A 20,979-nucleotide genomic window follows, 5' to 3' on the forward strand; every position below is an offset into this window, starting at 1 on the left:
AGGGATACGCTGGCCTTGTTTTTTTTTGCATAAAAAAAGAATAAATACACAATGAAACTGTTGATCAGTGTTGTCGAAAAGGTAAATCGGAGATTGGATTTGAATTCCCTCTTTATTTGTTTTGTGCCTTCATAACGCTCGAAGGGAAAGACGAATATCAGCATTTGATTGATTTGACTGAATGAACCAGTCAAATTTTATTATTATTATTTTTTCCTTTGCCCAGAGCTAAAACAAGACAATAAGCACACACATTCACATTCTGGAACAACAACAAATGCCGTTTTACTTGTCCCCTAGAAAAATCTATGCTTTTTAATTCGTAATCCCATTTTATTGTTGCGAGAACTCTTGTGATCTTATCTGTGGTATTCTGATGGTATCCAATAGTTTTGATTTGTAGTGCTACCCTTTTTAAAATCTTAAGCTTTCATTTAGATTTAGTTTAATCAAAATTTGTATAACTGGCCGTTTCCCACATATGCAACCCCATTCGTGAAAGTGTCCCTTAATTGTGGGCTTAACGTGATAGTCCACCCAAAAATGAAAATTCTGTCATCATTTACTCACCCTCTTGACACTTTAAATTTGAATGACGTCCTTCCTTCCGCAAAACACAAATGAAGCTATTTGACAAAAAGTTGGTAGACGAATAGCTGCGGCACCCGCTAACTTTTATTGTATGGACACAAAACCAATTCATACGTGCCAGTTAACAACATTCTTCAAAAAATCTTTGTTTTGTTCTGCGGAAGAAAGAAAGTCATACAGGTTTAAAATGACAGGAGTGTGATAAATGATGATAGAATTTTCATTTTGGGATGAACTATCACTTTACTTGGTGATGTCACTTGTCTTCTCTGTCAGTGATTGACAGTGAATCAGCGAGCAGGGTGCATTTGTTTATTGAAGGCTGTGTGTAGCTCAGGGCTGGTTCACCCTGTGATCGTCCCACATGACTCTTTTGCCTTGCAGACTGTCTGGCTCTAGGCCCAAGCTGCTCACCAGGCCCGACATTGTCGAGAAGCGGGAGGCGGGTTCAGAGAGGTACGGCAAGGCTACAGGTGCACAGACGCACCACTGTCTCGCACTGTTACGTGTCATCCTTGCCACCCAGTGTTCCGATATCTGTGTGTCTGTGTGTGAATGTATCTGTTTTTTCAAGGTGATCACAGAGTCTGTGTTTGCTCTGTCTCTGATCTCTGCGGTCGCACCCACTGTTCACACAAGACGACTCACTTTAAATTAGGACAAAATTGACAAAAAGTCAAGAGCCGAATGGTTTCTTGGAAGTACGGTTCAGAATTGGATATATATACATATAGTTTCAATGAAATTAACATGTTGCTCAGGCAGTCTGATCTCCAGTCTGAAGTTTTGAAAAACACAGCATATGCTTGATAGGTAGGTTTTGAAGCATGGTAGCTGGTGCTGAAAGCACGTGCTGGTTTCAGATGGTCCTGAGCTGGTTTAAACTGGTCCTAAACCAGCTCATGACCAGCTTAAACCAGCACATGATCATCTTAAACCAGCACAAACCGGCTTCAGCTACCATGCTTCAAAACCTACCTTACCAGCATATAATGTTTTTTTCAACAGGGAAGGTGGCATACATCTTCACATATTCGTATTTCTTCTGTCTCCCCCACTGGGCTACCATACATCATATCTCTTTCCAACTGATGTCAGGTTTCAAAATGTCCACCAGAGTTACAGGATGACAAAACGAAAGTGTTGAAGCACTTTGTGATTGTTTGTTTCAAAAGTCCTTGGCTGATCTTCTTAGCATGATGGTTAGATGTGCCCCTGTGCTCACCTGATGAATTGTCACTCGGATAGGTGGTGAAAGCCATGACTGCTTGTTTTTGGTCAATGATAAATGTGTTTGCCAGCTGTTGCTAGATATCGTAGTAGCATCTGAGATGTGAACCACAAGTGCTATAAACACCAGACAAATGTGTTAGATTCCACTGTCACCCGTGTACGGCCGTGCAGCATCTCAGGGACTGAATTTTCTTTTGGCTGTGATTTCACAATGGTTCGGTGTGTGTGACATAGCGCTGCTTTGAATTTTCCTGACTGTACGACTCAGTTCTAATTCGGGTCTCTGAATGTATGTAATCATTTAACATCTAGTTTGAAAATTGACATCCTTTTGAAGATTAGTGATGATTGAGTGATAAACGCTGTTTAGACCCTTTGGATGAAATACCAATGTTCTCTAATACTGTTACAAATTGTTACTGTATGTTATTGTGATGTACCATGTGACCCAATCCTTCTCTTTTTTTCTACTCTCTCTCATTCTTGCAGGGACGTGCGGGAATTTACTAATGGCTCAATGTGCTTAGAGTGTGACACACAGTGTGAGGTGGCTGAAGATGATGGTCTTACCTGCACTGGACCTGTGAGTTTCATCTCTGCATGTTTGCTTTTCACCTAGTGAACCATTTTCATTGAGTCAGTCATATAATCCTTAAAATAACATGGTGTTACAGTAAATACAAATTTGTTGAAGCTTTTTTGTAAGGGATCTTCATTATTGCTTCCACCATGACTGAACAGTCAGCCTGAGCAGTATTTTGGATTTTACATCCAAATTACATTGGATGAATATGTAAACAGGACCAGTCTCAACCAATGGCTATCGCCAGAATGTTTTTATTGGTCGAACGTTTTTTTGGTCACATGCCATTCACAGGCGACATATAAATACAAAAACATTGTTGACCACCATACTTCTTGATTGCTATCAGGATGTGAAGAGATTTCCAACCAGCATGACAAAAAATATTTCTGAACAGAATCATGCATTCTGCCTGTAATGGACTATATGTCTCTGTTTAAAAATGGGGGGAATTTTAAAAGCCATGTCTTTGTCTTTCTGGAACATGAACTGTATTTTGCAATATTTATAACATTATTGGGTATGTATGGTTTTATAGCTTTTTTTTTGCCTGGCCTATTTGTCCAGACCAGTCTGACACACACACATATTCACATATTCAAGTGTCATAAAAACTGTTGAGATTGTGATTTTGCGCTCCTTATATTTTCATTTTGATGGATAAGAGGGTATTGTTCATCCAAAAATGAAAATTATTTATAAATGTTGTGCCAAATCATGACTTCCATTCTTTTGCAGAATGCAAAATAAGTCATTTTGAAATACTCCTCCATTGAATTGAATGAACTGAAACATTTCTTAAAATATCTTCTTTTATTGTCAACAGAAATATATATTTTTTCATTTAACATGCAATGACAAGACATTTAGCTGTTTGTATGTCTAACAGGTTCTATCATTATAGACTATCATTCTAATATTGTAAAGTTGCATTACCTAATAAAAAATGGAGCGTTTTTCTTTCCAAAGACAATTTTTTACTTGCATTCGGTCTCCGGCCAGTGTTCATTGTAGACTCTGGATGTATGTTTATTTTAATTCAACGTGATCTCTTTCAATATCTATTACCTTGGAGCACATACCGGGCTGAACAGCAGACTCTGATTTCGATTGGCTTGGTCCAATGATTAATTGAATCCCTTCCTGAAGTGTACTTTTGCTGCTCTGGGATTGATTTAGCTTCTTGTTAATTTAGTGAGAAAGTAGATTAAGTTGCCTAATCTTGGCAAGTGTTTACAGAGCGCCCTGCCCCAAAGAGGGACCTGAGAGTTGGACGAATTAGCTGTTTTGACGTCCATGAATTTGATCAGACTAGGGGAGCATTCCCACAGATAGGCTGTGTGCTCAACTCTGTACCTTTTTCAAAACAGCCTCGGGCGCTTTGGTTTAAATGGATGACAACGTGGTCTTGCACTCGTGTGTTTGTGTGTCGCACAAAGAGGCTTTTGCCAATCCGTCTCTAATGCTCCAAGGCCTCGGGCTGTTGTCTGCTCGACTCGAACTGAGAGGTCTCGCAGATGACGCGATCATGAGCCCATCGAGACTCAAGTCAGACACAAACTCTGTAAAACTGTGCGTGTCCTTACTTTCTTTAGCAGTTTGGCAGCCCAGAACAGTAAGCCTCTTTATATAACCGATATTCTCTCTTTTATGTAGATTCTTTGCTAGATCCCTAGATTTTATTGAAATAATAATAAAGATTATTACAATTTCCTACAGGCAAACCATAACCCGAACAATATATTACCCATAAACCCATCTGAGTAACCAAAGTCTGTCAGATGTCTACCAAGGATCTTAGTATCTGAGTTACTGAAACTTGTATATGTGTGTGTTATCTAAGAGAGGACTGAAATTCTTATTCGAGAATAGAGACATACTTTCATGTTGTACTTCATTTAGAATTTCTTGGTATAGCCATAGATGAGGGGTATTTAGACTTCATTCACATATATTGTGTGGAAATTATACATCTTGAACATCCGGATGCATTTACAGTACACATAACACGTCTGCATCATGTCTCATGTTTCTCAGACCTCTCGTGTAAGTGGTCGAATTGCTCTCCACTGCATCATCTAGACAATTTACAAACTTGCACAGCTTTGTAGTAGGAGGAGACACATGAATGTTATTACCCCTTAAGCTAAGACTAGCCTGCTCTTACGGTGTTTATTGTTATTAGCTTGTTTACAGTTGAGTGGTCTATCCTATCCGTAAAACAACAAGGAAACATCTGCTGCACAAAGGCGTAATTAAACAACACTAACAGATAGTTTGTTCATTTTTAGTGGAGAGGAAATAAAGATGTTCATGCAGCAGGTGTCTGGAGAAGCAACACAATTACCTGAGACTCAGATTAGCTTCTTTTTATTCAGCCTTGGAGGAGTTTCTGCACAACCCTTATCTCTGTTTTGAGATGTAATAATTGGTCTTTCCTAGAAGCTCGATGGATGCTCAGTAAGGCTGCCGGCTCCTTGTGGGATGCTCCTATATGCTAGTTTGTATCGAGTTTGACGTAACGTGACACACATTCAAGTTATTTTGGTCTGTATTAAATTGTGGTTTCGCTTTTTTATTTACAGAAGAAGAAAGACCTTGATTGATTGCTTTGATTGAGACTTTTGCCACATTGCTTTATCTTTGTATTTGATGATTTCTTTCTTTGCTGCCACAGAGGATGATGGGAAATGTCGCCTTGTATACTGGCTAAAATGCTTTATAGCCGTTCTTTATCAATGCCAAATTGTACAGTCAACATTCCCAATTAAAAGCTAATTATGACAAATGCAATTCATTAATGAATAATCCAATGTAGAAAGAAAAAATCATGCTAGGCTAGTCAAGCTTTTCCCTCCTTTTTGGCATTATGTAAGTACTAGGCCACGGCTCCACCAACTAATTCATATCAATCGTGCATATGTTTGCCGAAAGCGGCAGATTTCACAGAGTGGAGCTGGTTGTTCTCTGTCTGGCTTGCATGGCCGTATACTCGGTGCTGCTTTATTGCATCAGAGACGGTGTACGGCGTGAAATGAAGGCATTTATTCATTTCTCATAAGAGGTTCAGTCCTATAGAAGCATATATCTTCGGCAGGCTTATAGTATTTGCATGCAGATGTTTCTCAAGGTGATGTGAGTGCAACGCGCACGCCGGACCTTTAAAGGAACGAGCGTATTCTTATATTGTCTGCAAAGTGTTATTTTTCTTTTAGTTGATGAGGTGCCTGTGTGACTCTAACAGTTCTTATATTGATATCCGAGCTAACAATTCCCCCTCTTCTGCCTCCTCTTTCCATATTACCACCATAAATCCTGCGCCGGCTGATTGTTATGGTCATTGTGTATGTGGTGAGGGATGGTTATTATCAGTGCTCGCTGGTATTTTATGTCTCCTTTTACCTCCTCTCCCTCTCTTTTTCCTCACACACAGGGTCCTGATCACTGTATTAAATGCCTTCACTCTAAAGACGGGCCCAACTGTGTGGAGAAATGCCCTGATGGCCTCCAGGGAACAAACAGCTTCATCTTCAAATATGCAGAGGCCAACAATGAGTGTCACCCTTGCCATGTCAACTGTTCCCAGGGGTATGGATGTGTTTGCTAAATGTTTGCAAGTTGTGTGTGTGTTACGTGCAGTATTTCTAATGGTGTCACGACAAAGACGGCAGGTGCTTTTAAAAAAAAGGGCACGCATTAAAAATACGTTGCTTGTCTATTATTTACGTTTTGTAATGTAGCAATATAGTTTAAAATAGCAGAATAGTTTTATAAATATTGTGTAACCTACTTTCATTAAATATTAGAAAGGGGTGTTTCCTCTCCATTTTTAAAGCAAAAAAACCAACAGTGCTTTCACATAGACTAATTCATGTGCTTGTTTGCTACGTCAGTTTTAGCCCGAGGATGTTCGGAGAACCTATTCCTCAATTCACTGACCCTTTTAAGAGCGCTTGTGTCCTCAGAGCTGCCTGTGCATAAACCGTCATTAATTTTAGAAGAAAGAGTTTGCCCTTGCTGTGTCTCGGCGATCTAACTTTGGACTAAATGATAACCATCACGCTCTCCAAATTTATCCTGCTGGGCACCTGAAGCTTAACCTCAGGTCCTCTGGGTTTAGATGAGTGACAGCTCAGATTTCCTGCACAAAAAGTCCACTGTGGGGATCGGGCACTCTCGCTTTACACAGGATTTGTGTTTTCTTCCCTGTCACATGAAAGCCTGCAAATGATGATTGTCTCATCTTTACATCTGTAGTATATATGTATTATTATGTATTATGCTCGTGTTCCCCATACATTTTGACGAATGTATATGCATTTAAAAAAGACTTTTGCTTCTGTGAAATCGTACCTTAAATTTTCTTGACTTACCTTGCACCTACATTTTAAATATTGCAGAAAAGTTATATCCCCAAGATCCTTTTTTATATTGCATTTTTAGGATCATCTCAACCCCTTTGAGACTTGTACTCTCAATGGGCGGGAGAATATGGTTAAAGTAAAGCTGTTTAAAAACATCTGCTTGTGAATGGAGGAATAGCTCTCCAGATGGGATAACTTCCACTAAAAGATGCACGCACACGCACTTTCTGTCTTCACTAATCTCCTTCTAAAGAGAAACTGTCTGTAACAGAGACATTAACCTTTCATTCCTTTTTATAAACCCTAGATCAAAGATTATTATTCTCCATGAGCACTGTATAATCATCTTTGTCAATTCAGTAAATTTGAAGCTCAAGGTCACTATTGCTTTTTATTTTAGTCAATCGTTCTTGAAGAAAATGGAACTCTGTCAAAGTGTAAACTGTCAATACGGAATATGGATGGCAGCTATTCTAAACAATTGGTTTTAATCTAAACAGTTGTGTCAAACATTATCAGGGTTGTGTAGAAGAATTGGACTTCTGTGCATTAGGCGCTGCGGTGTAAATTCAGCCAAACAAATCTGTCAGCGGTGTCATTAATATTAATCTAACAATAATATTATAACCACTCACTCTCTGCTTATTTTCTTGTTTACTTGAATAATTACATTCTTTTTTAATTACTTCTTCGGAAAAAAACATGCCAAAAATCGATATTTATTACATTACCAGATTCACTTTGTAAATGAAGAAGTGTGTTTAATAGAATATTATAGGGTGTTGTATCGAAATTTACAAAGGCGTACATTTCACTAATTTATTATTATTTATCTGGGCTCTGTAAACTAGCCTTTGGATGAAATTTAGCACTCTTGAAACTTGCTTATCTTGTTACATTAGTGGACCACAACTAAACAATGTGACAATGTCTTTGTTTTAACTGATTTACTAATTTATTTGTATTTTTCTTTCTTAATTGTTTCAGATGCACTGGACCACGTCTACAAGACTGCATTGGCATGATGGACAGGTATAATATTGTTTATATTTTATGTCTAAACAGTAATCATGTCTAATATTTGGCTCCATCCTTTGAGTGGCATGCATTCTCTTCTCTTCCACAAATACACACTCATCCTCTAAGGCACAGTGACTTCCACTGTCAGTAGGTTTGCAAGGTCAGAATCTTGGCTCCAGTTTCTCTCTCATCTTTATTTTCTGTCTCACTCGACCTCCCTCAAGCCATCATTTATTCATGGCCGCTATTTTGGTGTTGCGTCCAACGTCTAGCTAGATTCTAGTCGCACTGGCATCAATAGAGCATCACTGTCCAGAGATTCATGTCACCACATAATTCTGTATTATTCTACTTGGAGCACACACACACAATGACACAGCCTCTAACTTCGTAATGTTCATGCAGTCAAAAGCTAAGACCACATAGAACATCGAATCTTTCCTATGATGTGTTTCCATCCCGAGCGAATAAGCAGCTGACAGTTTACTTTTGGTTTTAAAACATGCAAGAATGAGAAAAATAAATGCATGAATTGCTTGATGTCAAAAGAGTGGGACCTGACTGATGTTTAAAGAGTGTTTTATCAATATTTTATAACTGTTGTTTCCAAATGGCCTGCATTTTTTACACATTTATCACAACTCATCAGAACTAACTCTCGTATCTAAATAAAGGAAATATGTTGTGACCAAAAAATCCAAAAGTCATCTGTTATATTTATAGACAGTTGTTCTGTTGGGCATGAAAAGCGCATATGGATGAAACACGGTTATTCACGCTGTGTACCATTTTCACTATTTAACTTTTAAACCCCACATCGCACATTAAAATGTACCCTCCGCTTTCTGCTCTTTGTCATTGTTTTAGTCCCAGCTGCCTTTCAACATAAAACCTCTCTGCCTTTCAACTCAACAGCAGACAGGGTTGGGGTGTTGGAGATGGAAAGTTATATAATGACCAAGCCACGGTTCTGTGATTAATGTGCTGCTGTGAGGCCTCTGTGTATGTGTGTGAGTGCATTTGCTTTGCATCATATTTGATAAATTGATATCACTTTCCTTTGCTCTCATGGGAGAACAGGAACAACATACCATTAAGTGCTCGGAGCAAATGCATTTGCTGTTTCCAATCCACCGTGATGTTATACAGAGCGCTGGCAGGGAGGAAGTCAAAACTTAGAATCACCAATCTTAGGTGCGGGCCACAGCCATCATGCCTTATAGGATAAAAATGTCATTTTTGATTATTTGGGTTTGAATAAGTCATGAGAAGGAGCTGCAGGATTCTGCTATTTGGTGGTTTTGGTGGTCCAGTGTATTCCATTAAAATCTGAGGCCCTGTCCACACGAACACGGGTATGTTCTGGCCGTTCATCCACACGCAAACACAGTACTCAGTCACTAAAACAAACTTTTTTGAAAAGTCCTGCAAGGGTGAAGATTTTTAGAAACTCCGGTTTCAGTGTTGTCGTGTTGACGGTGAAACGGTCATTTGTCGGTTCAGAGAGACAAGTGTCCAAATTTGGAGTCTGGGTGGGAGTAAAGGACATCGATACAGAGGGCGGAGCTTGAACAGTCCTCGAGTAAAGGCAGGGAGGGTTGGTCAGTCGGGGAAACTAGTCTCACTCAACAACTCATCCCTGAATTAGAGAGAGAAGAAGACAGTCAGAAGACAGAGACAATTTACAAGAGGTTTTTGCGTCGTGTGGTTCTTCGGACGTGTTATGTGGTGCCCCTATCTCCTTAGTTTGATGTCAGATTCTAGGCCTCTGATTGGCCAACATGGCTTTATGGTTAAGATTCTATCTCCACCTGTTAGTTTGGCATGCTTTAGTGTGCACTTCATAGCGTGTTTTTGCGTCTTCGTGTGGATGTGGGTTTTTTAAACAAGGAAGGAAAAACTCTGTTTATAAAAATACCATCGTAAGTGTGGACTAAGCCTGAGTTGTATCCAGTTTAAGGTTTGATATTTCTGTAGCTCGACTGATAAAGCATGGCTGTAGCTATGCCAAGGTCATTGAAGGTCGTTTGAATCCAAGGAAACTTTAAATGCACTACTAGTTGTTTGGATAAAAGACAGAATATCTGCCCCAATTCCAAAAATACACATAAAGACTACACTTTTGTTTTAGAATCGAGAAATTCCACAACTATATCCAATATTAAAATAAAATCACATTACCAAACATTTTTAAATATATATATTTTTTAAGTAAAATAACAGTTGACACAGATCGCTTTGCAAAGAGGTGACAGGCCTTTTCTACGTATATAGATAAATCTTGTTCACTTTCACACATACAAGTAACTCTACTGTAGAATGTGTGCTGGTTGTTTGGACAGATTATTAGATTACAGACTGCAAGCAGTAACCCTGAAGAAAAAGAGCAGTAACCCTGGAGACCAAAGACACTCTGGGGAGACGTGAACGTCTCTAGTGTGTCTGAGGTGAGGCAGATGATTGGCAACGCTCACAACAGCACAGTCACATAAAGAAGATAGAAACGCAATGTAGGGCTTAGTAGATGCCATCATTATTTAGACATTGAAAACACATTTATACAGGCATGTGTTTTCATAGCACTTCAGACTTTTTTATCTCTTCAAATCGTCTCTTGCTAGCTTGGAAAAGACATGGCAGGTTACATAAAACAAGATGTCAGACACCCTGTCCTGCATCTCCTGCAATATACGGCAGCCGCTCACTACGCTACACGCTGACAGCAATGCAGCATCAACTTAATTGCCTGCTCATTGTCAGTGCGTGCGGCTCCCTCGTGCAAGTGGGATCTATACTTATGGCGGCCCATAAGCTTCTGTATTGTGACTGCAGATCAATATCGAATTAACGGGGGAGATTCTCATCTAGCCCAGAGATAATCTAGCAGTCTATCGCTCATCATGCCCGGGCAATGTTTCACGCTCGCGTCTTATTGGGTGGGATTTCATTTTCATTCCACAAATTTACAGTTTCACGTTTACACAGGAGAGAAGACCAAACAATAACATCCACAGAGTCCATCTTACGGTGTCTGGCTTCCCCTTGCTCAATTTTAGACAGAAATGACTGGCTTTTCTTGTCTCAAGGCACAATATTTCATCTAGGTGTATGGATAGGATAGCTTTTCTTGCACAAAACAAGCTATAAAAGCACAGGACGATGGAACAGAGTGCAAACATTTCTTTAATAAAATTAAACCCAGGCTTGTTGCTAGTGAACTATTCAACAAAGAAAAGTGTAGATTCTGTATATACCTGTATACATGTCTTTGTTCTGATGAACACAAATTAAGATATTTGGGTGAATGTGAGTAACAAACAGATCTCACTATAGCAGTAAATGGGGGTGAAATCTGTTTGGTTACTGACATTCTTTCAAATATATTCCTTTGTATTTAACAGAACAAATATATTTGGAACAACCAAGTTCCAAGCAGTTGTCCCTTTAATAGGACATTGAATACATTGGTTCAATTTTCAGCTTGTTGCAATCGCTCTAGCGTTGTAAAAACTAATGATTTTAAATTAATGATCTATTTATTTTAATCTGTTTATTCATTCTTATTAGAGAATTTGTGCTATCATTATTTGCGTTTTGATCTTTAATTTATGTTCCTAAACGGTCAATAGAAGTTTACATATTAGCAATGTATGGCTTTTCCATTCAAAGTTATAATATTTTATTATACCTGTATTAATATGTTTATATTTATACTGAAATGCTTTACATGATCCTCAAAATTCCTAAATATTTGAACATACAGTATATATATTTCTTGCTTTTAATTACAATGCAATGGGGGGGCACTCCACAACTGTTATTTGAGAATAAATAAATGTTTGAATAGCATTTTCAGTGCTTCTTTGGAAGAAATAAGAAGAATGTGACAGCAGGTTAGCAGGGTTAATGTTACCAATGATCATGTTTGATTAAGGACCTACAAATACTGTATAACCATTAACATTTTTATTTATTTTATAACAATGAATAATTTTCCGTTTGTTACTTTGAAACATCATAGTAATTCCTTCAATTTGTTTCTTTGAATTACATTTCTTGAAGCGGATGTAACAGACGCAGTTTCAGCCAATCTCATATTCATTTTGAGCACCTATAGAGTAGTAATGCATACTTCGTATCTTCGAATAGTATTTAGTTTGATCCCATTTATACAAGACAGATACAGCTGTAAGATTATTTCAGAAAACAGACGACGGGTGGGGGGCGTAACTAAACCACAAGCACACAATACATCATCACATTATCCCTGTTCCCAAACCTATACGAACACTGGGGGAGTGTATCAAGCATAAGAAGCCAGCCGTGAAACATTGTAAAGAAGTCAGAATGCATGACACACCGTTGCACATCCCCTTTAAAAACAACTTTTTTAAATGTTTTTAAGAATTTATGATTTGCACTTTTCTAAGCTTTTAATCCCAGGTTTGAAACGCAGTTTAAGACTTTGTTTTTTAGGAACACCTTTCTCATTCACCACTATTGTATACATGCTATAGATCAGTTTACGAATAACACAGCGGCACTTCCATGCTACCTCAATTAGGTCTTTCATTAATGTTCATGCTGAAATTCATGCTGAATGCTCAAAGTTATGCAAGATGACATCAGTTGGAAAGCCTTTATCTAGTTCTTATTGAACATCTGTCTGAGAGTATTGCTTTTTGCAGGTTTCTGCTCATTGATGAAAGATTTTTCATTTCCACCCCACTTTGATGATGTTACTCCACTTTTGACTTACAGGAAAATTCTGTCATGAATATATCCATCTTCTTTTAGTTTCGCAATTGTTTTTATGAGCATTCTGTTGTGCTGAAGACATGCTCAAACCTTTTGGAATGATATGGCTCTTCATTTTTGTTTCATATATTAAACCACACACAATTCATCTATTTTTTAATAATATGTAATGATTCAATCTAATTAGATGTTGTTCAATGTTATTTATTCTTATAAAACATTATATGAGAATAAAATGTTTGTTGGGCATTTAAAGTCATTTTTGAAATGTCCAAATTTCAATTTCTTGATATGTGTGGCCTGTAATGTTAATTGTTTTGCCTCTCTTTGGCTCAGGACTCCGCTCATTGCCGCAGGGGTTATCGGTGGGCTGTTTGTGGTGATCATCGTGGGCTTGAGCATTGCAATATCAGTTAGGAGGAGAAGCATAAAGAAGAAGAGAGCCCTGAGACGCTTCCTGGAGACTGAGGTTAGACACGCTCAAGCTTCCTACCTTATATACCTCACTCTTCTATTCCATGAGTCCTGAAAACCTCAAAAAGTCAAGAGCCAATCAGAGCAAGTAGCTGAGTGTGATCTGTGGGCCCTCCCTGCATCTCAATGAGAGAGGAAGTACATACTAGTGAGAGGAGATGGGTGAGATCATTTCCTGATAGAATTTCCTTAGATTTTCAAGAGAATTCCATGCCGGTGGTATTAATTGCATCAGCTGTCATGAATCAGTTCAGATATCAGTAAAAGCAATAAGCCCCGAGAGCCCCTGCAGAACAGCGGGGCTCAATCACTGTAACAAATGGATTTGACTGGCTTATTGGGGCAACAGCACTATGATACAATTCAAATGTTCAATAAAGAATTGCGTTTATTACAAATAATCATCATAGTGATCCATTAGCTAGGCAATATACATCATTATCCTAATTGTTTACTGTTACCAAGCAGTGTAATGACTTGGCACATTAGTAAAGATTGTATGGTCACATGTGGCAGTCTTATTTTAATGATGACACTACTAAATGCTATATTTGAATCGATATAAACATGAATGAGAAGTCAGGTCTTCGCTGGCATGATGTCAAAGCATATTCGCATCGTAGATTTTATACTCATGTGTTATTTGTCTTCTTAATCCTTTAACCTGTCCTCATTTTCTTTTTATCCCTCTTTGTACTTGTTCATTTCATACATCTTAATATCACAAGGTTTTTCATATCAATGTGTAGGTGGAGGATTCATAAGAATGCAGGTTGCGTATGAATCCGTAGGTTCCGACCCCTCCTCCTCAAATGTGCATATATCCGTATGACCCGCGGCTCTGAGCAGAGAGAATAATATCTCCAAAAATGTGGAGCAAGCCCACGTTTGCTTCCTAAAATAAATCATATACTTTTGATGTGAAAATGGACATCACACATGCCAATAACCCAAACTGTCTAAAACAGCGTTTTCAACATTCTTATGTGTTATATACACAGCCTCGCCTTTACAAACTGTTCATTGACACAAACCTGAATTTGTTTAGAATAATTGTCAAACAACATTTAATTCAGTTTTTTATTAATATTCCCAATTATTGTTTTTAAGGTTCGCACTTAAAACAATGAATAACTTTGGTGAGAAATACAGCACATATATTTTCTTTGTATAAAGTTACACAAAAAAACATACTATAATATTGTTAAGGTTATAAACATATAACCACAAGTAAAACACAAGTATCCCCTTGTATGCATGATCTAAAATTTGTTTGTCTAGTTAAGTTGAATGTGAACCCCATGATTTCTGCTTAGGCTTTCAGCACCTCTGAGCTACATCAGGACCACGGACAGCTCCTGGTCTGTGTTTCAGCACCAGCTGGTGCGGCAAGCTCCCCGTATCACAGCTCATCTTTGAAAAGCCCCTCCCCTGGCTCTCCTCCGCCTTCTTGTGTCCTGGCTCCTGATTTACAATTCCATTTAAATGAAGAAGTGCTATTGTTTTTTAATCAGGCGGCTGTGATGAGCCGGGGGACGTCGGGAAGGGTCGATAGAACGACTGATTTACGCTCTGTCTTTCTCTATTTTGCTTTCCCTCTCTCTCCTCCACCCTCTGTCTTCATATTTTTTATCAGGTTAACCTTCCCTATTTCTCTGTCATTGTTCCAGTATCTTCTCTCTTTGCTTTGCTCTTATCTCTGTTCCTTTCTTGCATTTCAATGGTTGCTTGATCGCCAGGGGTTTTTATGCATTGATTGGACACCCTTACTCGGATGTGCACCACATAATAGCACAGAAAGAATAAATAAATTACACGGAATTCATAAACTGTGGTGTATGAGTTGCAATTGATTTGAGTTAGTGTTGAACATTAATTGATTGTCCAGATTGAATGTCCCAGATTTACAACATCACTTAAGGAGCCTCACGCTTTTGTTTTGCACGGTTCAGTTGGTGGAGCCTCTAACGCCCAGCGGTGCGGCCCCTAACCAGGCCCAGCTGCGCATTCTGAAGGAGACTGAGCTGAAAAGGGTAAAGATTCTCGGAGCCGGAGCCTTTGGCACTGTTTACAAGGTAATGACCTCAAAGTGGTTGAGGGTAATGTTGAAGCAGGAAACCTAGCTTGTTTTTACAGATGTGATTTTATGACTCACTAAGCAATTATAAACATTACTATTGCTTAAAATTAGAACACTTGGGGGATTTTACAAAACCTCCAGAAATGAGCTTTGACTTGACTTGTAGTGGACTTACAGACCATGTGTGCTACATACTTGTTGAGAAGAGCTGCTTTTATTTGTCTAAATAAGGAATTTAAATGTAGTAAATGACAAAAAATGTATCCTGTGGACATATTCATATTAATTGAGAACCTGAGCCATATTTGAGAAGCAGACAGTCTTCTTTAGGCTTGAGCCAAACCAACGAGCACCCACCCGGAACACCTTATGAACTGTATAGCAGCATCCTCGCATACAAACTGCAACATTTTACACAAGCACCACTCATGTTTTTTTCAGAAATGTAAAAATCTAGTTTACGAACAACAAAGCTGCCATCTTCAAAAAATGAATTTGTGTGATTTCAGGGCATCTGGGTACCCGAGGGCGAGACTGTGAAGATTCCTGTGGCCATAAAGATCTTGAATGAGGCAACAGGCCCCAAAGCCAACGTAGAGTTTATGGATGTGAGTGTCACTCTGTTCAGAGGCCTACAGCTCCTATTTTTGTGTTTTTAGGCTTTCTCAGCGAATACTGGTTCAAAAGGAAAAATGTATGTAAACCTCAAATTGGCCCACCCTTTCAGATGATGCAAGAACTATGAAACACTTACCAAAGGCTCTTTATGCCCATGTTGAGTTCAGTCTTGCACAGACCGGACACGAGTGTAGATGACCACACACTTTGATGTTAGTTCTGCATCTATCTTAGAGGGTGAAAGTCTTCACATACATACATTTGCACGGTGTTAATCCCAGTGCATGGTCTACATAAGGACTACATTATTTCCCAGTATTGTTTTATTGGTAATGAGCTGCCCTCCCTGTTGCCAAGGCCTGAAGAACAAGGTTTCCAAATGCTGCTCAAACCACAGACTTGCGTGCAGGCGGATCAAATGCGTGGATGCCGGCCCCTGCTGCTGATTGGCCGAGCAGCATGAACGCACGCAATCATCTCTCCAGCTGGAGAATAGCAGGAGCGTGAATGCTCATTATATAACTGTCAAGTGTGTAATTTTATGTAGTGCTCAGATAATGGGTTTGTGTGTATGTTTGTGGATGTCAAATGTGTGTTGCAGACTTAGTTTTTTTTAAATGTTCAAACATCGTAAGAGTTTCCCTTCGAGGCCAGAAATCATATTAGTGGCTGAGGCATCTTTTATTGCGGCAATATAACCTTATGGCCCGAAGTTGCATATTATTTCAGAATTATCCCCTCAGCTGTTTCTGAAAATTATATATTTTTTTCAATTCTGTGTTTCTTCTGTATTGTTCCATGATAACATGATACTCTGGGCCATCCTTTGTTTTAACAGAAGTGAAATATGTTGCACATAAGCCAAAAATATACCTACAGGAGCAATTCAATGTGTGATTGCATGAAAAGTATAAACATGCTCTGTTTTAGTTTAGGAGCCTCACAACCATTTCATCTTTGTTTGGATTGCTTGATTTACTGAAACGCTGATTGGTGCCACTCTTTGTGTGCACTTGAATAATCATACTGGGGACCTGTACCCCAGAGAGTTAAGAGGACAACTCCTCCACCAATTTACAACGTACTATAGTAACAGAACAGTCCCTCCCTATATTTGTCCAGATTTTAATCAGTAATCTAAATGAACATCTGTTGGCATAGCATGATTACAAAAGGATCAATTAATGTGTTGTATTTTTGTTACTATGGCCAACCTAGCCATTGGATATTCATTTTTTTTATATTAAATAGTGTTTATGGAATTTTACTTTTTACCCACAACATTAAAACAAAATGCATTTGTATATTGAATAATACATGTGCATTTATCATGTCACCTTCCAAAAAAGAGATCACGATTTTAACTCAGATGTTAATCATACTAATTTAAGGTCCATCAGATTTTAGATTGATTTCCTCCAGCCTACGTTACTATGTCTTAAAATGGGTAGAACGAATCCCCATTTTGAACAAATATAACAAATTGTAACGACTAGTGCATCCATGCTATGTACATAAGAACCAAGTTAATCAACAACAAGTTAACTTTTAGATTTATTATTTTATACTGTACTTTTGTAAAGGAAACATTCCCTAATTTTTAAAAGTATGACCACATTATTTAATCAACATATGTGGCCCAGTCTTTGAAGACCAATTTAGAATAAAATTTGATTTCAACCATTATTTTATTATGATTTTTTCACTATGATCTTTGATATGACCTTACGCAGGCAATATTAAAGATATCAAGATTTTCTGAAAAAAATATTTACATCATGTAGGATGATCTTATGTAGAAATTAAATCACAAAGCTGGGTTTTCACAGACTGGGTCACATATTTGGTTCAGCAAGGCAGGCAGTGAACTGATTTTACTGTTACACTAGCTACTCTATTAACTCATAGCGAAAAATTGCAATTGTTATTTTTTGTCTTCTGAGTCCCTGTTTTTTTTCCCCAGGAGGCTCTGATCATGGCCAGCATGGAGCATCCTCACTTAGTACGGCTGTTGGGTGTGTGCCTGAGCCCCACCATCCAGCTGGTCACTCAGCTAATGCCCCACGGCTGTCTACTGGACTATGTGCATGAGCACAAGGACAACATTGGCTCCCAATTACTGCTCAACTGGTGTGTTCAGATCGCCAAGGTAAGACTAAAAACATCCTGACTGGCCAGAGGAGATTCAGGAATCAGAATTGTGAATCCCAGTAGGGATGGCCTATGACCCAGATTTGAGTTAGAACTCAGCATCATACAACAGCAAATGGTTTTTGGTTACTTATTGCGATTGTACAAATACTCATTTTGTAGTGATTTGTCCATTCTTGTTTAGGACCCTTCAGGCTCTTTTACATCTAAAATAATTTAAATATTGTGTCATGTGGTGGTATGAGCACTAAAGGGTTAAGTGTCCGGTATTATTATGCAGGTTCCCGTTTAAAAACAGCTGGACGATGCATAGCAGAATAAAACTCATGGGTTCTGAGACAGCTTAGACCTATTTTTAACTCATCGTCTAAAAAAATGCAACCCTCATTATGCAAGTCACGTTGTGGCACAGTCACCACAAACGTCCGTCTCCATGTACACATAAGACCAATAATTAAAAAAACATTTCAAGTCTGATGCCATGTTCTTAAAAGTTTTTAGGAGCTGAATATTCACATTACAGGCATTTTTGCAAAAAGGTAATGTATTTCTTTACATGTAAAACTAGTTTTTAAGTGGAGCTAAGTGAGTGTTGGGGTGCGTCTGCCGTTTGAACACGCATTGAAATATGGATCAGTTCTTTGCTCGGTCTTTCTTCCAACCAATCACCCAGAGATTCTCAATTTGCCAGATTTCTTTGATAACAGATCCCCAACCAGGTTTGCTGTCTGTAGCATTCTGTTTATCTTCCTCCCACACCACTGGTGCTTATATTTCCTCTTCTCAGTTTCACATAGAAGTGCATGTGGTTGATCTTTGAGTAACAGCGCCTCAAAGGCTGCTAGGACAGATCAGCAGCGCGGCATGTACGCTCTCTGTGTTCTGAACTTCACATTGTCACCGCTTTACTTTGTGTCACTCGAGAGCCACATCTCTGACACCACTGAGGTGCGCAGCTCTCCGTTGCCTCTGTTTTCAAAAGATCCAAGACCTTTAACAGGGGCCTTTAAGAAAATGATTTAAATACTGTATCTTTGAACAGTGACAGAGCAGACATTTCAAAGATTATTGTTTACAAAACATTCTTAAAAGGAGAAGGAAAAAGGGCTGAACCTTGAATAGGAACGCAGGTTCATACAGACGTTACATCACAGCGGGTTGAACGTTAACATAATGTTTTTAAGCAGATTTAAGCTTGTCTTACAGTTTGGCTAATTTTATCTTCAATTACTTTAAAATCAAGATGAAATGGCTTTTAGAACAGCATTGAATTGATAAAAGCTATATGTTTATTGAAAGCCTTTGCACTTTCCCCTTTACATTGAAATAAAGTTAAAACTAAATCTTAGGTTAAAAAAGGCAACGTCGTTTGTTGACAACTACTCTTTTATTGAGTGATTTTGTTGTTGTGCTCACATGATAAATCCAGAGGCTTTCCAGTGCGTTACGAGTACTTTATATGAATATTGTATAATGTATATTGTTACCTGAAACGAGAAAATCTTACAGACCTTATGAAAGACTTTATATGAGCACAAAGTTCAAAGATGTGTTGGAGGAGTAGATGTGTCTGCCCTGTGGCTTTTTTAAAGCTAGTGGGTGAAAAGATCCAAAGCTTTAAAAATGTCATCTCGTATACTCGCTGTCCTAAATTGCTGCTTTCAAAATAATACCTTAATCCAACCTTTGACTGATGTATTATCCAAACGTATAAAGGGATATGTAAGTGCACAATCTTCTATACTTTTGCAGTACTGTAAGCCTTTGTGAACGATTTCAGTGATCATCTGCACTTCATCTTTATCAGGAAAACAGAACTTTAGAGTCTGTAAATTCTTTGTTCCACATAATTAGTTATTTTTATTGCACAAACTTGTCTGGCTACTATAGCACAGCTCATTTTGAAGCGGAAAACAACATTTCTATGTATGTTTTGTTGGGGCGCATGCATTATTGATAGAGTAAAACCGTCCTATATACATTATTTACAAGCACCTTATTACAGACATAGAGTATGTTGTTTTTGCAATGCCCTCCTCATGCAGCTCTTCTGATACACTGTACAAACACACACACGCACACACACACACAGGCCACCTGGCTATGAGGAGCTGCTTCTAATGAGGCCAAAAAGACAACTTAGAAGAAAAACTGTAAAATAAACAGAGGAAGGACACAATAAAAGTGCTCTCATGCACTGCACTAACAATCAGTTATTGAGCACTGAGCTGCAGGGAGAAGCTTTGAATAGTTCTATATACGATAACAAGAACAGCCACTGTTACTGCTGTGTGTTTTTTGCAGGCAGTGAGATGATATAGAGGATGAATTCTCCATTGTCCTCTTTGCACAAAATTCTATATCTGTGCTCTCCTTATGCACAAGACAATTAGAGACATCCTTAAACTTAAAATGCAAGAGACAATGCGACACACTTGTCTTTAGAATGACACATTTGGGGATGCTCAGACATTGAACTGTTTACCAACATCTGTCTCGTGCTGCATGCAAATAGAAAAAAAGAATCTTTCCGATATGTTCTGCACATGGGCTACATTTGTTCATTTGGATGATTATTTTGATATGGATTTATTTAACAAAGCAAATTATCTACATCACTTCTTGATGACGCCAAAATATGTTACCAAAGAGTACCAAAGCACCAAAGATGTTACATCAGTCTTATGCATCCAGAAAGGAAATTTTTGTCATTGTTTACTCACGCCGTTGCAAATCTGAATGCTGAATGTTGTTTCGATATTTTATGCTTATTTTATTCCCAGAACCACATTTCTTCAGAATGAACAGACGCAGTCTATATACTATATATATATATATCAAAAGACATCGAAATTCTCATTTTGTGGTCCACAGAAAAATGTATTGAATATATTGAATTTGAAGCAGCTTTAAAAAAGATCCATCCGGTGAGAGAAGAAGTCAAACGTGTCCTAGTCGATTACAAGCCTATTTTTTTGTTTCTTCCCTCCACTCAACAGGTTAATGGCATCTGAGAGTCAGCGGCAAATCTGAAAGAAACGTACTTCATGCAATAGATTATTGATGAAATAATCAGCACTAGAAGTAAATTTGATGAGTAGATTAAT

At 38.3% G+C, this 20,979-nt stretch overlaps 1 protein-coding gene across 2 annotated transcripts in view; it reads left to right on the forward strand.

Moving 5' to 3' along the window:
• Positions 1–20,979, forward strand: part of erbb4b (erb-b2 receptor tyrosine kinase 4b) — a gene marked incomplete at both ends in the record, with an annotated part of 235,030 nt that overhangs the window by 183,184 nt on the left and 30,867 nt on the right. For both annotated transcript variants that reach the window (XM_079465171.1, XM_079465170.1), the window contains 7 exons: positions 2,314–2,407; positions 5,841–5,995; positions 7,759–7,803; positions 12,886–13,018; positions 14,976–15,098; positions 15,613–15,711; positions 17,685–17,870. In XM_079465171.1, coding sequence (XP_079321297.1) covers positions 2,314–2,407; positions 5,841–5,995; positions 7,759–7,803; positions 12,886–13,018; positions 14,976–15,098; positions 15,613–15,711; positions 17,685–17,870 — 835 coding nt within the window. The remainder of the gene's footprint in view (positions 1–2,313; positions 2,408–5,840; positions 5,996–7,758; positions 7,804–12,885; positions 13,019–14,975; positions 15,099–15,612; positions 15,712–17,684; positions 17,871–20,979) is intronic.

Source organism: Barbatula barbatula (assembly GCF_947034865.1).
Source record: "Barbatula barbatula genome assembly, chromosome: 9".
In the NCBI taxonomy this organism is placed as follows: domain Eukaryota; kingdom Metazoa; phylum Chordata; class Actinopteri; order Cypriniformes; family Nemacheilidae; genus Barbatula; species Barbatula barbatula.